General features: G+C 40.7%; 1 protein-coding gene across 2 annotated transcripts in view; it reads left to right on the top strand.

The window, feature by feature from the left end:
• Positions 1–20,070, top strand: part of JAK2 (Janus kinase 2) — a 283,942-nt gene that overhangs the window by 184,599 nt on the left and 79,273 nt on the right. For both annotated transcript variants that reach the window (XM_030193799.1, XM_030193800.1), the window contains one exon: positions 10,834–10,961. In XM_030193799.1, the coding sequence (XP_030049659.1) occupies positions 10,834–10,961 (128 nt within the window). The remainder of the gene's footprint in view (positions 1–10,833; positions 10,962–20,070) is intronic.

Below are 20,070 nucleotides of genomic sequence, written 5' to 3'. Positions count from 1 at the left end.
TCTGATGTGAGGCACATGGGTTACCAATTGCATCTTGTATATCTTACAAGATAAATATTTTTGGTTTTCAAAATTCCTTCCCTTGTACAACATTTTTTCTGATTGCAAAATTCGTTTTCTGTTTTTGTATCCTGCAGTTTTAAAGATCTATTCTGAGGGCCAGTGGTGGGTGTTTGAATCTGTTGCGGAGGCCCAAGATTTTATTAATCATCTTCCTAGCTCATCTGACTGAACTTGACAACTCTGGACCTTACTTTAATGATGGTCCTGATAGGGCCTCTGATTATTTCCACTGTGCGTTTTACTCATCTTACGCATTTGTATATTGTTTTGCACATCTTCTCTGTGCATGTCAGTAATTGTTTTTTTGCAGGTGGGACTTCATTCCTTGTGTGGGAGGGGGGCATCCTAGCTTTATGTGGACCTTGTGCGTAGGGACACCAGTTTGGTTGTGGGAGATGGGAATATTAGGTTTTGACTTTTGGGGGTTTGGGTTGATTCATTGGGGTTCTGTGCTGGGGCAGAGGTATGTGGAAATGTTATCAGTACTTTTAGGCTGCATGGGATGTTGGGCTCTACTGTCTGCAGTGGTAGCATTTGGGATGTATGCTCTTGGAATTTGTTTTGCCTTGGGTGGGGCTGGTCACCCCAAGGTTTTTGTGTCAGAAGTTTGAACATGTTATTTCCGTGGTGTGACCCTGAGTAAGTCTTTAGGCTGCCCTATTCGTGTTCAATCCTGGAATGTTTGTGGGATCACCTCTCCCATTAAACACACAACATTTTGGCTGCCTTGAAATGACAAAAAAGTGGATGTTGCTTTTCTACAAGAGACGCAGTAGCATTGGTTGGGAGAGGTTCATTGTTCACCTGCAACAGGGCGCAGGAGAGGTGTGACGGTATTAATTCACAAGTCTTTAGCTTGTCATACCAAATTGTTATTTAAGGACCAAGAGGGCCATTATATTGGGCATCAGGTAAATTTTACAAGGTCAGGCTGTCCTGTTATGCTATATGCCCCAATTGCAGCAGAGTGCAGGTTCTATGCATGTCTGCTGTCTGTTTGCCAACAATACTCTCACTTGTCCACAGTGTTTGTGGGGGATTTGAATCAGTTGTACGATCCTGGGATGGACTGATCTGGCCTAACTTGGGACTGCTCTTCGAGGGTGACAACTTTGTTGGAATCTTTTTCCATGGCCCTCGATTTGGTAGATCCGTGGCGCTTGCTGCACCCAGATGAAAGAGATTTTATTCATACCTCTAGAGCACATACACTTTCACGGCTTAATCACATTTTTATAACTCGCAGCCTGTTTTCCCAGGTAGAGTCTGTTTGTATTGTGCTAGAAGAGATCTCGGATCATTCTTTGATTTGGCTAAATCTGGAGGCTGCACCTTATTTTCAGCAAGGGTGGTGTTTTCTTTCATATTTATTTTCTTCCCATGAGTTTTCTTCTTATCTGGTAACTAAATGGTCTGATTTTGTTTCACCTTGAAGCATCAGCATATTGCTGACCCAGTTCTTTTTTTTTGGTCCACTGCTAAAGCAGTGCTCCATGGAGATATTATTGCTTATGTCAGCGCACGTAACAAGCGTATCACACAGGGTATAGTGGAGTTTGAGCATAAATTACAGGTGATAAAGAAAAGGTATGTGTGAAACCCGACTCCATCTTCCTTGTTTGAGACACTGCCACTCAAAATGGCCTTAAACAGCCTTTTTCATGAGCATGTCTCTTAGTCTTTAATGTATCGTAAATATAAATTTTTTAAGTTCAGCATCAAGGTGGTAAATTGCTGGCATGGGTCACTAAGAGTGGGTGCCAGTCGCATTTTGTTTCTGCTTTGCAAACACTAGAAGATGGTTTCCTCCAGAGTAGAGAAAATTGCAGCCCATTCGTTGCTCTTTATGCTGCTGATGAAATTAGACTGGGGAAGGATGCAGTGTCAAACATGTTCTGCGGTCTTCTCACATGCCCTGCCTTTCTGCCGAAGATGTGGAGGCCTTTAATCGCACCTTAACAGCAAAAGAACAACAAAGGGCAGTTCAAGTGCTGAAACTTTTCTCTGTGCTGGGTTCGGTTTAGTTTTATGAGCTTTTTACAGGGCAGATTATTGGCCCTCTTCTAGGTTATTATTATAATGTAATTGCGGACTGCAGCTTTCCCCTCCACACTAATACGGCTCATCAGTCTTCTATCTAAGCCAGGTCATACCGACCAATTTCCCTTATCAATGTTGACGTCAAAATTTTAGCTCGGGTCTTGGCAGACTGACTGGCACCTCTCTTACCTAACTTAAAGCAGAAGACCAAGTTGGTTTTGTTAGAGGTTGCCAGTCGGTGGTTAATGTTTGTAAATTGTTGTTGGTAATGCTTCATGGCTGCAAAAGAGGGGAAGAGTTTTTGATGACAAGCCTTGATGCGGAACATGTGTTAGATCAAGTAAGTTGACCCTTCTTGTTTGCCACATTTACACCATGTAGGCCTGACGGGTTGGTATGTCCAGGTTATTATAACACTCTACATGTCCCCCGCAAGCCTCCCTTCTTCTTAATGGGGTTCACACACCTGTATTTCCTCTTGGTCGAGGGACCCAACAGGGCTGTCCCCTTTCCCCACTACTTTCTTCTTTCTTTGGAACCCCTTTTATGTGTTCTTTGGGTGGCAGAGGAGGTGAAAGGGGTATTGGTGCAGGAGCATACCTTTAAATTGCTAGCATATGCAGATGATTTGTTGCTCATGTTGGACGAATCTCGGCGTTTGCTTGCAACTGCTTTATCTTACTGCTCAATATGGACAACTGGCAGGATTTAAGCTTAATCTGAATAGGTTGCTGGCACTTCTGTTGTCCCCGTTGATTCGTATTAAGTGGGTGGGGACTTTGCTGTTGAAGTGGGCTGAAGATCAGATCCAGTATCTTGGGATTAATATTTAAAGGAGCATGAGGAGCACCTCCTGCACAGGGAGTCACAGCAGTTTCTTTGGCGGGGTAGACGCCCCAGACTTTTTTGTGTTACAGAAGCCTCGGGCTCATGGTGACTTAGTGAATATTAGATACTAGCTGTTAAGCCCGTTAAGATGGGTGAGATTTCCAGCTACCCTCCTCGCCGCCGCTCCCTCCCCCCTCCGTGCCGGGCCCCCTGCACTGACCGGACAGCGCCTCTCACCTCCGTGTGAAAGCGCTGCAGGCAGCAGCAGATCGTTCTGCTGCTGCCTGAAGCACTTCCACACGGAGGTGAGAGGTGCTGTCAGGTCAGTGCAGGGGGCCTGACACGGAGGGGGGAGGGAGCGGTGGCGGGGATGGGGGGGGAGGGTGGAGGTTGGTGCGTGCGATGTTCGTTTCCAAGCGGCAGCGTCCGATAGTCCGACTCAGTTTCCCTCTCTGTGCCTCCCTCTGACATCATCACGTCTTGACGCGAGGGCGGGACAGAGAGGGAAGTCTCTACTGCGCATTTGCAGGTGAGTCGGTCACTTGCCATTTATGTTTGATTTGACTATAGCCTGCTCCATGTGACGTATTAATGATTGGTATACGGGGACTAGTTCATTTTCTGTAACTTCTTTAGAAACCTCTTTTTCTCCTACAATACCCATCTGCTGGCTGCTACATACTATGTCCAGAAGATCTGTTCCTGTGCTGTGGTGTAATCCTATTCTACTCTCAGCTCAAACTGCTTGGAGATGGCTCTGTAAATGTCATCGTTTCTCTGCAGCTGTGACTCTATTTTTGGCCATTTTTTTCAAACCCTGCCTTTCCTCCTAGCTCTGATTCTCCTGTATTTGTACGGTGAAATGCTTTGGGAATACAATACGAAACCTTTTGGGGACCTTCAAACAGAGTTCCAACTACCACCCACTAACTTTTTTTGCTTATGCTCAACTGGCACATTATGTTTCTAGTTTGGGATGGGCCAATCTTAGCGAGGATGTACAGGACACTCTCAGTACTACCCTCACCTTGGGATCTCAGAACCCAGTGCCATTGTGATATCACCATTGCTATTTCCAGAACTCAACAAGGATTTGGATAACAATTCTCTATGGCCTACGGATTTGGCTACATCAGCAGCTCCCAACCAGGTGAAAAACTGTGTGTTGGGTTTCAGCGTTTTTCTCCGAATGCTATTTTTTGAGAATTACAACACAAATTTGCTCTTGGGCTTTACATTTTGCCTTCCCAGGCTTGTCAGACCTCTTTTGGTGCTTTGGGAGCCTGTCCCAAATGTCATCAGGATCTGTCAACATTGAGTAACATGTTTTGGACCTGCCCACTGATTGCTTGTTTTTGGTCCCAAATTCTGAATTCCGTTGCAGCTCAGTGGGCTCGCAGGATCACTTTTATGCCATTGGTACTCTTTGAGGTATTTCTGACGAAACTTTCTCAGACGGGCTGTTTTGATTAGAAAAAAGATCATCTTGTTACGTTGGTGTGAACCTCAAGCCCTGACTGGCGATGTAGTGCACCCATCTGATTTCTTTGTTGGCCCTAGAACATCTTGACATATTGGACATATCTGCCAAAGGTGAATGTTTTCAGAGCATCTGGGAGCGATTCTGCGCTACTTTGCAGCCCGCTACCTGCAGCACGCTTCTTAATCAACCCTGATTCTTGTGAACTTTGTCATTTCTTCTCTATGTATAGATGTTCCAGTAGTGAAGGGTGGGGGAGAGTAGGATTTTGGTGAGAGGGGAGGGGTGGTGTTTTGGGTGGAGTGGAAGGGGAATTATTTTGTATAATCTTGTTTTCACTTGACAAATTGATGCCCTTTTTTCTTGTTTATGTTGGTTTTATAGCTGTATGGGCATGGCAACACAATGTTTAATAAAGCTGATTTATACATAAAATATATGTGATTTTGATGTTTAATAAACAATTATTTGAACCATAAAATGTATGTGAACATTTACACCTGCTTCCAAACAAATGTAAATGACTGTAGCTTCATTTTAGCCAGTGTCTGCAGCTTTGTTGGGCAATATTTTAAAGACACGTAGATGCCCATGTGTCTTTATAAAATAGGCTAAAAGTAGACACCTTCCTGCCCTCTCAACTTAAGCAGCTGTTATAAAATTATCCGTTGTTTCTTTTTATAAAAATAGCCCCATCATTCGTAGGTGATCTGATATAAAATTAGCCTCTAAGTAGCCGTCAGGCAGTCATTCTGTGTTTCTCTTGAAGATGATAAACTTGGTATCTAGCCTGTTGTCTTGATTCAGCATAATGCTCATTGAGCTTTACTCAACATGAAGATATTATATTACAACTTCTTATGTAATTAAGAAACATGCCAGTCTAAGAGGCAAATGTGAAGAGAGATTTTATAACAGGTTGCCTATGTATGAAGAGTTGACACTTATTTTATAAAGACACATAGGCGGTTATGTACCTTTATAAAATACTAGGGCAAACCAGCAAAACTTGTGACTATTGCAGTACAGGTGTTGCATTCTGCCCAAATTCCACTCCAGAAGATGCCTACCTACTCTTGGATCGCATAAAAGTACATACCTTCTTGGCCCCGCGTGTACATTTAAGTATGTAACCTGGAAGGATTCTATAAAAACTTTTTAGCATATATTAAAAACAAGCCTTTATAAAATTACCCTCATAGTGCATGTTTTGAATCCAAACAAAGACACATGAATCCTGTGTTTTACTTATGTTGTGTCACACTTCTTTCATTTTTTTTAATACTGTCCTCTTATTTCCTGAAAATAATTTTAAATCCAGATCCTTTTGCTATATAGCCAGTGTTGCATTATTGCACATAATTGATTGGAAAGATTAATTGTCAAGCGTTTGTGTAAATTGAAGATAGTATGCTGAGGAGGAGAAAAGGAATTCAAAGACAAGGCAAAAAATTAGGGTTTCACCCTTATTGAATCAATAAAATGTTGTGCCTTCAAAGAAGCCTTTATTGTTCAGGACACATCTTTCAGTTGTTTTAAAGCTTTTATTGCTTGTAAAGTATGTTTTATATGCAGAAAATAGCTCTCTTAAAGCATACTTGTGTATTGTAAACGGGCCTGCTTCTCCAGTATGGGGGAGGAAACTGCCTCCCATGAATAGCCAGAACTTCACAAAACTGCCACTAGGAAATACTTCAAAAACATTCCTTTATTTTCCAGATTCATAAACAAAACTTCACTCCAGAGTAGAGACTTGCTTCTCAGGCAGGGCTGTTCTGCCTTGCTTAGTACATCAGCCAATTACACAAAGACTTTGCCCCCTTCCCTGAGGGGAATGCAAGAGCCCTTTGGAAATCCCTGCTTTTTTGTCCCAGCCAGTAACAAACAAATAGTACTTGTCCCACAAGCAGGATTTCCCCTCAAGACAGTTAATCACCAAGCAGCCTTTACTTCCAGGAGGTGCAATACTTTTGGGACTTCCTCAACCCAAGGTATTTCAGCCTGCACTGCTCCTCTCCTCCTGAACTGAACCCCTCTTCCCACCAGACAGCCCTCCTTCATAAACAAGCCTTCCAACTTCAGAGGTTCTCAAAATAATCAGGTTTCACAAAAGAAAAACAGGCTTCTCCACTTAAGCAAGGTTTAAACCAAAATAAATTCCAAAACCATGTAGGTTTCCAAACCTTCAGGGGCTGCCTTCCTCAGCTCTCAAGCTCCCATTTCATTCTGCCTCCTTCCCCTGCTCAGGCTGATTAATTCCCTCTTCCATCCAATCCTCCTCCTCCTGCTTCTCAGCCCACCCCTCCCTATTACAGGTGGGCACCATGATATACTGATTGCTGGTCCCGGGAACTGGCTCCTTCATTCCCCATCCCTCTTGTGGTCAGAGACGGTATATGGCCAGCTTGCCTATCCCCTGGGACCTCACTGCTAGGACTGAAAATGCATTCTGGGATATGTAGTTCATGGTTTTGCTGCTTCACTCTATACATCGGGGATGTAGCCTTGTCACAGTATAAGTATACTTGCTGTACATAAGCACCCCTAAGGTGCAAAGGTAGGGTGGAGCAGGGAAAGAGTTGAAATGTGCATGTGTATTTTATGAAATATGTGAATGTATGCACACATCCTCAGAGTAGTTATAATTTTGTAAGATTTGTGTATTTCTGGGGCTAGTTGTGAATGCCTATTTATGAGCCACTTTGTTGGACATTCAAAGTTAGTCACAAAGTTGGTAAAAATGTACTCACAGATTCCGGTTTCAAAATAAAAACTTACAACGTTATAGTATATGGTAAATTTATCATTTTGTGCTTAGATATATATTTCTTTGTCCTGGATATAAATATAACTTATATTTAGATCCAGAACAAAAAAACTTAGGGGCTCCTTTACTAAAGCTTAGTGTGTGCTAACAGACATTAGCACGCACTAAATGCTGCATGTCCTTTTTTAAACCTGTGGGCCACATGACACTTAGCACATGCTAATGTCCATTAGTGTGCGCCAGGGGCGTATCTGGACTCCGGCGGTAGGGGGGGCCAGAGCCAGAGGGAGGGGGCACATTTTAGCGCCCCCCCCCCCCGCCCCCCCCCCGCCGCCGAGCCCCCACCGCCACCAATGACTTAGTCTCTCCACCCCCCTCCCGCCGCCAACCCTCCCCCGCTGCCGTTCTTACTTTTGCTGGCGGGGGACCCCAACCCCCGCCAGCCGAGGTCTGCTTCCACCTGCCGCTGCCTTCAAACCTTCTTCTTCAGCCGGCGGGGGACCCCAAACCCCCGCCAGCCGCCCCGCGCTGTTTAAAATTCATCTTCGGCCTCCGTGGCCGTGCTGCTGGGATAGGCGGCGCTGTTGAAATCCACTTCGGAGTCTGACGTCGTTGTACGTTGTACGTGCTGCGACGTCAGACTCCGAAGTGGATTTCAACAGCGCCGCCTATCCCAGCAGCACGGCCACGGAGGCCGAAGATGAATTTTAAACAGCGCGGGGCGGCTGGCGGGGGTTTGGGGTCCCCCGCCGGCTGAAGAAGAAGTTTTGAAGGCAGCGGCAGGTGGAAGCAGACCTCGGCTGGCGGGGGTTGGGGTCCCCCGCCAGCAAAAGTAAGAACGGGCACGGGGGAGGGTTGATGGCGGTAGGGGGGGCCAGGGCAAAATCTGCGGGGGCCCAGGCCCCTGAGGCCCCACGCAGATACGCCCCTGGTGTGCGCTAAGTTTTAGTAAAAGGGCCCTTTAAAACCTTCAGGCACAGGCAGCTCCTTGTAACTCTGGGCAAGTCACTTAACCCTCCATTGCCCCATGTAAGCCGCATTGAGCCTGCCATGAGTGGGAAAGCGCGGGGTACAAATGTAACAAAAATAAATAAATAAAAATAATATCAGTGGAAGTTGGACTCGGACAATAGAAAAATAGGAGTCAGAGTCGAAGGTTTGTTGTACTGACTCTATAGCCCTGTATTCCAAATAGGCATATTTTAATGAAATTACCATCATGTTATCTGAAGAAAACGTTTTGCAGATTTGCCATACCCCACTGTTTCTGATAGATGAAATGCTTTAACCTGGGTTCTAGGCAGAAAGTACAGATTTTTTTCAGTACAGGGCAACTGTGGTTGGCAAAGGAGAGAAATATGTAGTTTTTTTTAGATATACTTGCAATAAAATAATGAAGAATGCTTTACAGCTATGTGTCCTGTCTTTTCTGTGATCTTGCTATAGCTTATAAACCTGCAGAAGTCTAGTCTTGTCTTTTTCATGTGGTATGGTTGATCTCAGGATTATGTAAAGTGCAGTTTTTTGTTTAAAAAGAAGAGGGCCATTCTGGGGCTTACCTTCCCTTGACCCATTCCAGATTTTTATTGGTGGCCGGTTCTGGAGCCTGGGGTGCTCCTGGTGCTATGGCATCAGTCTGGGGTGTTCCAAGATTGTTGTGGGGCTGGCCCAGGCTGGTTCTCGTTTCATTGGGTCTCGTGGATCTGTCTGGGGCATGTGGAGAATGGAGGCAGTTAAAACACAGTGGGCTCAGGTGGTTAAAATTTGTAAAATATATTTTTAATGGTTATTTAGCCAGCCTTGTTGTGGAATGCCTAAAGTTGCTTAGGACATGGATTTTTAGAATCTGGCATCCAGAAGCGTAGAATTATTTTAACCTGTGCTGAAAGTTTGGTGAACTTTCATTGAATTTTTGGGTCAATTTTTGGTAAAATTGTATAATGTGGTAATAGAAAATATGTTTGAAATTTTAAAACATGGACTGGATTGTGCTCAACACAACATGGGTGATTGTGTGGTTTTTTTTTAATTAAAATTTTGTGTAATGTTGACTGTGTTTTATAAAGAAATTCACTTTTCCCATTAAAATCATTGGGGAAAATGAGTTCCAAGATGGAGATTTTCATCTGTTTCCAAAGTTTAAAAAAAAAAAATCAAACATTCCATGCACTTGTTCCTGATTGGCTGCTGAGGGTCAGGTGATCCAAGCCAAAGCCTTGTTGCCTGGGTAGTTGAAGCTGTTGTCAGAGGAGCCCTGGATGTCAGCATGGCTGGAAGCACGTGTGTATGTGTCTGTGACTTGTGAGCTCAGGAGAACGATAAAAGAGTAAAAGCAAGAAAAGTGGGACTGTAATTGATTGTTTTTAGTTAATTGAATAGCCTGAATTTAAAAAAAAAAGTTTCTTAAAAGAACTGTTGGTTAGGCTATAACTGACTTGAATGTGTTAAGGCTGTATGTTAGCTAGGCTCACTTTTGATGAAACATTGCCCAAGACTGACAGAGACACGCTAGTGTGAATCTGGGTTGAGTGCCAGGGGCCAAAAGTGATTCTCCTATATGAGGGGTTTAGCCATGGATGCGTGAGAGCTCTGTTAAAGAGAATCTTTTGTGTGTGTGTGATAGCAGTTGTGTGAGAGAGAAACAGAAGTATTGCATGTCCTAAATTGTGAAAAGGTTAGTTTCACTACTAAAAGGTTTTGATTAATTGTATAGCCTGGGCCTAAGAGGTGTCTGCTCTTCTTTGAGGAACTGATAACTGATTTATAGTATCCCATACCAAGAAAGAGATTGAGTCTGTGCCCTGTGAGTGTTAATGATTAAAAGTGACTCTCTTGTCTTAGTTAAAAACCTGAATAAATTGCTACTGAATGAATGCTGTAAACATTGGCAGTGGCAGAAGGTGGTGTGCCTAAAGAGTGAAGCAAAGGTTAAGTGAAAGTGAATTAGAGGTGTATGGGCCGAGACTCTTGAACAGCCTGGCTCCTATAGGTTAGGGTCTAAAGTTAAAGAATAGGAAGCAACTTTGTAGGGAAAAATAATTACTTTTATTTTAATATTAGCTAAAAGCCCACAGTGACCCATACCCAGGAATCTTGTTCGTGCAGTTAAGTGAGGGAGTTAAGGTTTTACTTCATTTTGAGTTTGTTGTAAAGGCAGGGAGCAGCATACCTCTGGAGACTGTTTCCTGGGCCCTCACGCAAGCAAGACCAAAGCCCTGCCAAGACAGTGTTCCAGATAAGTGGCGACTGCACCTACACGTTTAAGGAGAGCAACACATCATTTTGGGGACTTACTTAGTGCTGGGGAGGAGTTTTAAACACGTGTTTGTTCACCCCTTCAAAGATACGTAGCAGATTGGTAAGGCAAGATTTCCCTTAACTCAGTCCATGTTGGTTTTATCTCATTAATCCATGCTTATGTATATACTCTGTGATTTTGTTCTTTATGCTAGTCTCTACCATTTTGCCCGTCAAGCAATTTCCAGTTATCTTTAAGATTGTAAAGACTTGAATCTGGTAGAGTAAAACTCACGTTTATTTTTAAGTAATGTAAGACCATTTGAAAGGAAGGATTGCATAATGCAGTATTTTTCTTACTACTATATCGGTAACAAAACACATTTCACATTTTTAAATTTTGTTTTTATATTCTTAGACAAATTAAATCTTCTGATCTGTAGAAGCAATGGTGTTTCTGATGTGCCCACATCACCTACATTGCAGAGGCACAACAATGTTAACCAGATGGTGTTTCACAAAATCAGGAATGAAGATTTAACATTTGTAAGTTTACCAGATTCTGACTATGTTTTAATATGGCTTGTTTATATTTAATTGAAAGCATGAAACTAAGTAATTTGGTTTCACTTTTATACAGATCTGATTGAATATTTATGGGGGCAATTTTAAAAGAGATTTATATACATAAAATAGAGGTTTCTGTGTGGAAATAACTTGTTAGAGAATAAGTAAGTAGAAGATGCAAGTAATTCAGTTATGTGTATGGTTTTATCCATGGTGGGCAGACATTTTGACTGGAAGGGTTTGGTTTTAACATGCATACTTATTGATTTTCATAATTTACACACACAATTTCATGTGTGTAAATTATCTCAAATTTTGTACATGCAAAGTAGCAGCTGTAAGTGTGTGTGTAGTTTTGGTGGATCAGTTTTCAAGGGAAATGTGCTTTAATGAAAATTGGTCTAAATTGTACACATACAGTACTTGCTTTAAATGCAGCCAGTTACAAAGTTACCCTCAGTATACATTTTTAATAGCTTTTGTGTCAAGGATCAAATTTACCTGAAGTGGTATATTTCTTCTGTTGTGAGCCATTATCAAAAATTCTTAATAAACTGAACATCCACCTGATTTTCTTAGAGACTTGTTCACATGTGGTGGCTTAGTTTTCATCAGGGTAATAATGGCTTGAAGCTTTCATGAGTGTTAGCACAGCAGTGAACAGAGTGTTAGCACAGCAGTAAACAGATTCTCTTAGATTTATGATGAGAGTTCTCAGGAGAAATTGACAACTTAGGCTTGGGTCCCAATGAAAAATCCAGCAATTTGAAACCACCTTGAACTTGGAAAGGCTAATAGACACCAGCAAGTTGAAGTCCTTTAGATGCTGAACCAGGGAATGAGGCGTTAAATGCCTAGGCCTCCCTGACAAGAAACTTTGAACTTGGGTAGGAGACACTTATACAAGAGAGAGAATGCTGCAAGAAAAGCTTCTTAGATGCACCATATAATGATAAAGGTTCATACAGCCTTCTTTTTGACTGGATCAAGCTTGGAACAGAGACTGGTGTTTTCCTTCTGTTTGCTTGAGTTTTTGAAGGGTTTGGTGACTTTTGGGCTCATTTTCAAAAGGTAAAAATGTCTAAAAAATGGTATAAATCTGCATTTGGACATTTTTCTCACAAAAACATCCAAATTGGTATTTTCTAAACCAATTTTTAGACGTTTTTCTATGAAAAGCTCTTTAGAGCAGGAACTGTCTCTTTGTATCAGGTGTTCAGCACTGCGTGGGTCTGGTAGCGCTATACAGATGCTAATAATAATATTAAGTCCGTCAGAACTGTGTTCAAATCACAAGGGTGTGTGTCAGGGGCGTGTTAAAGGTGGGATTTGGGCATTCCTAACACTTAGACGTTTTTCAGCCATATTGGAATAAAACAAAACCTTCCAAAACTAACACTAAGATGTTTTGAGCTAAACCTGTTTTTATAATGAATAAGGCACAAAAAGGTGCCTTAAATGACCAGATGACCACTGGAGGGAATCAGGGGTGACTTTCCCTTACTCCCCCAGTGGTCACTAACTTCCTCCCACCTCTCAAAAATGTGATTTAAAACATTACTTGCCAGCCTCAATGCCAACCTCAGATGTTATACTCAGGTCCATTAGAACAGCATGCAGGTCCCTGGAATAATCTAGTGGGTGGGTACAGTGCACTGCAGACAGGTGGACCCAGGCCCATACCTCTCCCTACCTGTTACACTTGTGGAGGAAACTGTGAGCCCTCCAAAACTCACCAGAAACCCACTGTACCCACATATAGTTGCCCCTTCACCCGTAAGGACTATGGTAGTGGTGTACAGTTGGGGGGGGGTGGATTTTGGGAGGCTCAGAAGACAAGATAAGGGAGCAATGGTGAGATGTGTACCTGGGGGCATTTTATGAAGTCCACTGCAGTGCCCCCTAGGGTGCTCTATTGCTTTCCTGGGATGTCAGGGGGACCAGTCTACTAAAAATTCTGGCTCCTCCTACATCCCAATGGCTTGATTTTGTGCGTTTTGCAGTTGGATATTTTTTGTTTAAAAATGGACCAAAAAACAAAACGTTCAAATCACAAAACTTTGTATTTTCGAAAACAAAAGATAGACGTTTTTGTTTTTTGAAAATGACCTTTCCTATTCAGATTTTGGACTTTTTTTTGCAAAACGTCCAAAGTTGGGTTAGACGTCATATTGAAAATGCCCCTCCATGGGACATCCTGATAATCCTGTATTGGTGTCATCCTTGGAGTGAATGCCTCCCATCATGAAAGTGCCGAAGACATTCTTGGATAAGCTAGTGAGTGAGCTGTGTTAGCCCACTTTAAAGGTAATAAAGAGAAATAAAATAAAAAGACAAAAAAAACAACTTTTATTAGACTATTTTTTTGACTAGCTTTCAAAGGTCAGAACCACCTTCCTTAGATCAGGACAGTATGAGCAGAAGATGACAATATCAGAATATATAAGTGCAATATAAAAGTATTCCAGTGACTGTCTGGAGGGGAAAGGTAGGTGTGAGAGTAGGGGGTGAGAAACAGGGAGAGATGAATGGGTGATCAGAAGGTGGCAAAGCAGTGTGATAGAAAACCAAGATAATTCTTTTCTTGTTGCTGCTGAAGTATTTTATCTTACCTTCGAAGGTTTTACACTCTTGGATAGTTTTAAAATTGCCTCATAGTATTCTGATCATAAGGTTATTGATGCAGTGCTCTAGTCCCAAAAAATACTCAGCCACAGAGATGTCACCTTGGTTTGTTTCGGGAGCAATTTCTCCAAATAGGTTAGATTTGTGCAGACCATGACTGGAATGAACCTCACTCTTAAGCTAGGTTATGTGGAGTATGATCTCAGTCTCTCAAATGTAATACTAACGCTTGCCGTAGTAGCTGCATTTTGTCAGAGAGCTTCTTTCTGGAGTTCATAAGATGTAATATGTATATGCAACTTATCCAGGTGCGCTTGGAAGTTTTTAAATCAAACCTGTGGCACCCAAAATGATGGGAAATATTTCTACCACATTTTCTTAGTTTTGGACTGCATTTCTTGGTACTTATGGATTTTCTCTCTTTCCACGCATTCACCAAGTAATCGTTTGGGACAGACACCTCCATAAGCAATGCCATTCTAGTGTTTTTCTCTTTTACTACTACATCCGGTTTTCTGGCATCCAGTTTTTTTATCAGTCAGGATGGGGATATCCCAGGTGATCATAAACTCTTCATTTTCTGCAATTCTCTTAGGATCATCATCCCAGTGCATGTCTGGTACACTGATGTAATGCTTAGAGTTTGCAGTGAATGAGATGTGCCACATTGTTGTGCCTTTTTGTATAAAAATATTCTACCTTCAGCACTTCACAGCCAACCACAAGATGAGTAGCTGATACATATAGAATCTATAGATACCTGTTGCACCAGTTTTTTTTCAATACTTGCTGTAAACCATCTTGTCCTTAATCCGCTGTCCTGGGCTGCAGCTATCATCACTCATCCTTAGGTTTCTGTTCACCTCTCCTTAACCATTCATGTTTCTGATGGTGATCCACGAATGGTTCTTGGAGTAACAATGTGTATTTCCCACTGTACTTATGCATTTGCAACTTTTTTTTTTTGTCAGCTTGGTTTGCTTTGTAATGTTGCCCATCAGGTTAATTTTGCGCATTATCACACAGAAATTTGTTTTTGTGAATCTCGCCACCAAGAGTATGCAATATTAACCAGAAAAATAATATATCAGCTCACATTAATATACAATAAAAATGAACTATGGAGAGAAAAGAGGTTTGGATTTCTATCCTCCTTTGCACAGCGGCACTTAACTTGATTACTAGATTCTAATTATCAGTGCTTTAAAAATAAATAAATAAACCTCCCGTACTATGTTTATATTTTTCTTTTTTTTTTTTATAAGATTTTCAACGGCTGTATTTTTATTTGCAGCTGTAGATCAAAGCAAGCCCAACAACAGCCTTTATTTCACACTTTGCTGCATCAGGTCCACTATATCACAATAAGCATAACATGGTCCCAACAGTGGTGACAATAATGGCAGTGACAGATTTATGCAGAGTTTTGCAATCCACCAGTTGCAACCAGAGTTCCCACACTCCATATTTGGGGAGAAAAAAAAGAAGACTTTTCAATCCAGAACCATACTTAAATCCACTGGTCCCAAAGTTTGTAGTTGAAAGATCCACTTTCGTTCCAAGTGAAGCAGTGCTTTTCCCCAATCACCACCTCCTCTTCACACTGAGATCTGATCTAAACCTAGGCACCAAAGATCCCTAAAATCATGGTGTTCTGTTCACTGAAACACCAGTGGAGTATCCACCCGCTCTTTATTCAAATGTTACTTGTGCTCAGCTAGAAGGGACTTTAGCTAATGCAAGGTTTCGCATGCACATACCTTAACACATTCATGGACAGTTGAAGGGCTTATTTCCAAAACTTGCTAATTGCATTGGACTTACAAGGTTTATTGGAAATAAGCCGTTCAATTGTATATACCACAAAAGTAGAGGCGCAAAAATTCTTAAGATATAGCATACTCCATCCACAGGATTTACAAAATGAATTTGTTGCAGCATTATATTACAAAGCTTACAGAACCTACACTGCACCTTGCTGTTGCTTTGTCTATTTGATTTTGGCAGGGCTCATTAATGCCTTCTTTTTCTCTTACTAAAAGCAAACAGTACTTTTAAATTCTTTCAAAATATGGGTAGATTTTAAGGACTCTCCAGTATTATTTTTGATAATGTCAACTTTCTTGCTAAATTCAAAAGTCTTAGTACACAAACTGGCTTCATTAGCCTCTTGAACAGTACATGTCTGTAAGAACAATTCTTGATTATTAAACATTGTTCATAGAGCAGTCTTGGAAGGGTAGCCTTTTGCATACAATTTAATTTTCAGTGAAATTGCCTTTTTCTAATCCAAAAGTGAGAAGCAAATTCTTCTATATCTCAAAAATTGAGAGTATGGCACGCTGTCCTTTAAACTCTTTGAATGAAAACTCTCATAATTCAACAATGATTTCAGATTAACTGTGGGGGGTGGGGGGATTCTAAAAATGGCACACAAAGTTATTGACCGGGAAGATCTGTTCTGAATTAGTATTAATTAAAGGACGCTCTGCATAGAGTGCCCTTTATAGAATCCTGGTTTAGGTGTATGTACCTAACTTTGGGTGCCACACTTGTGCCTGCTGAAACCTGTTATAAATGTTGGTACGCAACTAATAGCGATTGGGCGTATAAATGACCCTATTGTATAACATCGTACCAAAATTCTGGGAATGCCCCTAACCCACTGTAACACTAGGGGGCGCTGTGCTTATGACAACACAAAAGCCACCAGACACAATATGCGGTATATCGCTTTTATTGGTGATACATATGTGAACACATACACCAAGATACTTACAGCACCCACAATTCAGTGAGCATCTGGGAAGACCACCAGGGAAGCACTGGCTCTCCTCAGAGATTGCAGGGAAATACCCTTCACTGAACAAGGCGTCCCTATGTCCAGGCAAGCTTCTAAAGAAAGTCCTGTGCCCCCCCCCCCCTCTTTTATAGTGTGAAACAAACAACTCTGCGTGTGAAGATGAGCTAGCTCATAACTCCCCCAGACCTGCATAGGCTGAAGGTGCCTTTCTGCTGGCATCCCTTAAACAACTAGCCTGTTTCCCATAACAGAGAATATCAACACATAATTACAGCCAAAACATTCCACTCATTCCATCCCCAGCTGACCGTCAATCCCATGTATTACACCCACCTATGCCCCTCCCATGGCCATGTCCCCTTTTGAGTTGCACACTATAAAATTTAGGGCGCTCATGTTATAAAAAGAGGCGCAGGGCAGATCTGCAAGTAAACCCAAATGAGTGCCAATTAATACCAATTATTGATAGTTTGCATGTGGATCTGGGATCTTTGCCCAAATTTTGGCATCCTATATAGAATCTGGAGGGAAGTGTCTATCCTGTAAACCAACTGAATATCCAAAAATGCAGTAATGTGAGAATAAAAATTCATTTCAAATTGACTAAAAATACTACAAGAATTAAAGCATTGGAAAAAAATTGCTTTAACTGTGATTCCATTTGTGATCAAAGGACAAAAATGTCATCTTTATAATGCTCCACAATAATAATAAAGAGAATTATCAGGTGAGACCTAATTTCCCCTTTTATGACAGTTATCATTTTGCAACTCCAATAGTACCTGTTTTAAACACTGTTTGCTATTGGGTTGCTCACATGAGTCTACATCTTTTAATACTAAATCTTTAAATGTTACAAGAGCAGGATTTAGTGGACCCTGGAGTGTCCAAGATTATTTATTTTTTACTACTCATTTACTGGTTTGATCTCATAATTTGAAAAAAAATAATTTCAATTCAAGTCTTCTCATAAACTTCTCAAAATTTACTTGGACCTAAAAAGAGTCATGATTATATCTCTGTGCAATATACAGTTCCTTTAAAAGCAAGGATTGCTGAGGAGGCTGACAGTGTCTTAGATGACCAGTTTGCAATTACTGATGATTGATCTATCTCCTATCCTCACTCTGTTTTTTAGCCTGTGATAAAAAAACTGATCTCTCCGTCGGGACCTGGAGAACAGTCTTGATGTTTTTATTGACCTCCCCATGCTTTCCAGTCTAAAAAAGGCGCAGAAGTATCACCACTACTCAGAGAACAATTTTACTGAATAGCAAATGGGACATGCTGCTTACTGCTTACTATTTAATTCAATTGATTCATCCATGCATATACAATCCCATTTTTTTTCAATCTACTAAATCCAGTTAATTTTTTTCAATTTAAGCTATTTTTAAATACACCTAAAAATGTTTTATATTAAACATTATTTCTGTATTATATTTTTCATAATCTCATCCTGCTAAAGTTTTTTTTAACTGTATTTCCAACTTAGCTGTTCCATGTTTACTTGTGATATAACAATTATAAGGCGCATAGATCCAAAATACCTTTATTTAAAATGGTCATTTTTTTTTCTAAAAATCATCATTAACCCCATAAATAATTTTGGTTCTTTTATCACACAAAACCCTCTCAGAATCTGTTCTTTTTATTACTGTATTCAGTCTGTTGTACAGATTAGAACTTCTGCCCAACTCACATTTGATGAAGAATCCTCCATAGCTATAAATGAAGAGGCACGCAAAAATGTTTTGTACGATCAGCCAATTAACTGAATCTCCTGCTATATTGGAAGCCATTATACATAATCAAAAACTCAACTAAACTACCAAAAACCCAGTGTAAGGGAGTCTATAGGAAGCTGCCACTCCCCCTTAACAACACTCCCTCACAATGGTAGAACCACCTTAAGCCTTGTATTCTTCCCATGGGGGATTTGACATGAGAGGGGCAGAGCCAGGTAGCATGATCCAAGGAGTATAAAAACTCAGGGCACAGCAAGGTTGGGGAGCCCCAGAGAGAAACAGCACAGCCCCCACTGCATGTGTTTCCACCACATACAGGGTGAGGCAAAACAAAGTAATCCCTAGAGTTTTTTGCTGTTTTCTCAGCAACCACTTTGAATTTCAACATGAAATTTTACAGCTGTATTTGTTACTACCTGTGTGTGTGGAGTGGAATGAAATTATCTTTATGTGGGGACAACGCACGTGTTGCCAAATCCAAAAGGGAGGTGGCAATGAGTCAGAGGTATAATTTATCATAGCACTCTGAAAAATTCTTACCAACAGTCTCTCACTCTAGCAGTCCTAATCCTACCATCCAAAATTATGTTTCACACATATTTTATACTGAGATTAATTGACACGAGGCTCAGATGTTATAAAAAGGTAAAGCTGTTTATTCTAGTACTGGCAGCAAATAATAATAAATGTAATCAGAGACGATGAATCATGTCAATCACTTAGAGTGTCCTAAGTACCTGTCAGGAACATGACAACCTGATGTCCCTGTAATGACATCAACAAAAAGTTGTTATTGTCCAAATTGCTTTGCTTTTGTCAGACTTGATGACTCCGAGGCCTTACACAGTACCAAGCCTCTGCATCAGAGCTAACAATAACCAAGTCTGTAAAAGTCAGGTTTATGATGTAAGCTAGTACTGAATTGTAGTGCCTTGATGCAGGGTTTCGCCCTACATTTAAACATGGCAAACTTAGACTTTTAGTGTGATCACCCAGTGATTTTTGCACGTTCAAAAATGTTTGCACTGTAAAACTCTAACCAAAACAGAAGAACACCACAGAAAACAGTGGAGATGACTTGACTTAAAACAACAAAACACCAATGCTACAATAATAACTTTGTCTTCTATTGGACTTGACATGGGCTGTGTTTTGGCTGAGCAGACTATATCAGAAGTCTTGATCTTTGTAGAACAACAGATAGTGTTGGTACTCAAAATCCTTGAGGAATACAGCCAAATCTTTGACCATCTTGTTAGATGCCATGCTTCTTGAGCATAGGAACAGTGCGTTTTGTTTGTACATCCAAGTTTTTCAAGGTATCTTTTTATTTATTTATTAATTTGTTACAAATGTTTAACAAGTTCAATACTTGAAAAGTAATATAGTAGTATTAATTTACTGATAAATGAGTCAATAAAAATATAAGAAAATTTAGTACAGGAAAAATATAAGCCATCTTTAGTCCACAACTGTGAGGGAAGGAGATACATTTTCAGGAGAGAATTTAAGGAATATTGTTACATTGTATATAGTTTAACACACAATACACCAGATTCATTATACATTAAATCAATCCATAAGATGTACAATCAAGCTGAGACCAACGTTTTTTGATTAACCAAGGCATTTAGTTGTTTTGGTAAAAAGAAAATATATTTAAGCCCTAAATATTTAATCACACATTTGCAAGGATAATTTAAATAGAAAGAAGCTCCTATCTCTAGGGCTTTCTTCCTTAGGGCAAGAAATTCTCTTCTTTCCTGAGTTGTAACATGGTAAATCCATATCTTTTTCCCACAAAATAAAGATTGTGATTTTTTGAAAAATAAACGTTTAACTGCTTCCAAATCCTGTTCAAACACAAAAGATACCAACAAAGTCTTTCAGAGTTTTCTGATATGAATGATTC

Source organism: Microcaecilia unicolor, chromosome 2 (assembly GCF_901765095.1).
Source record: "Microcaecilia unicolor chromosome 2, aMicUni1.1, whole genome shotgun sequence".
Lineage (NCBI taxonomy): Eukaryota > Metazoa > Chordata > Amphibia > Gymnophiona > Siphonopidae > Microcaecilia > Microcaecilia unicolor.
This window is presented reverse-complemented; position numbering and strand designations above follow the sequence as displayed.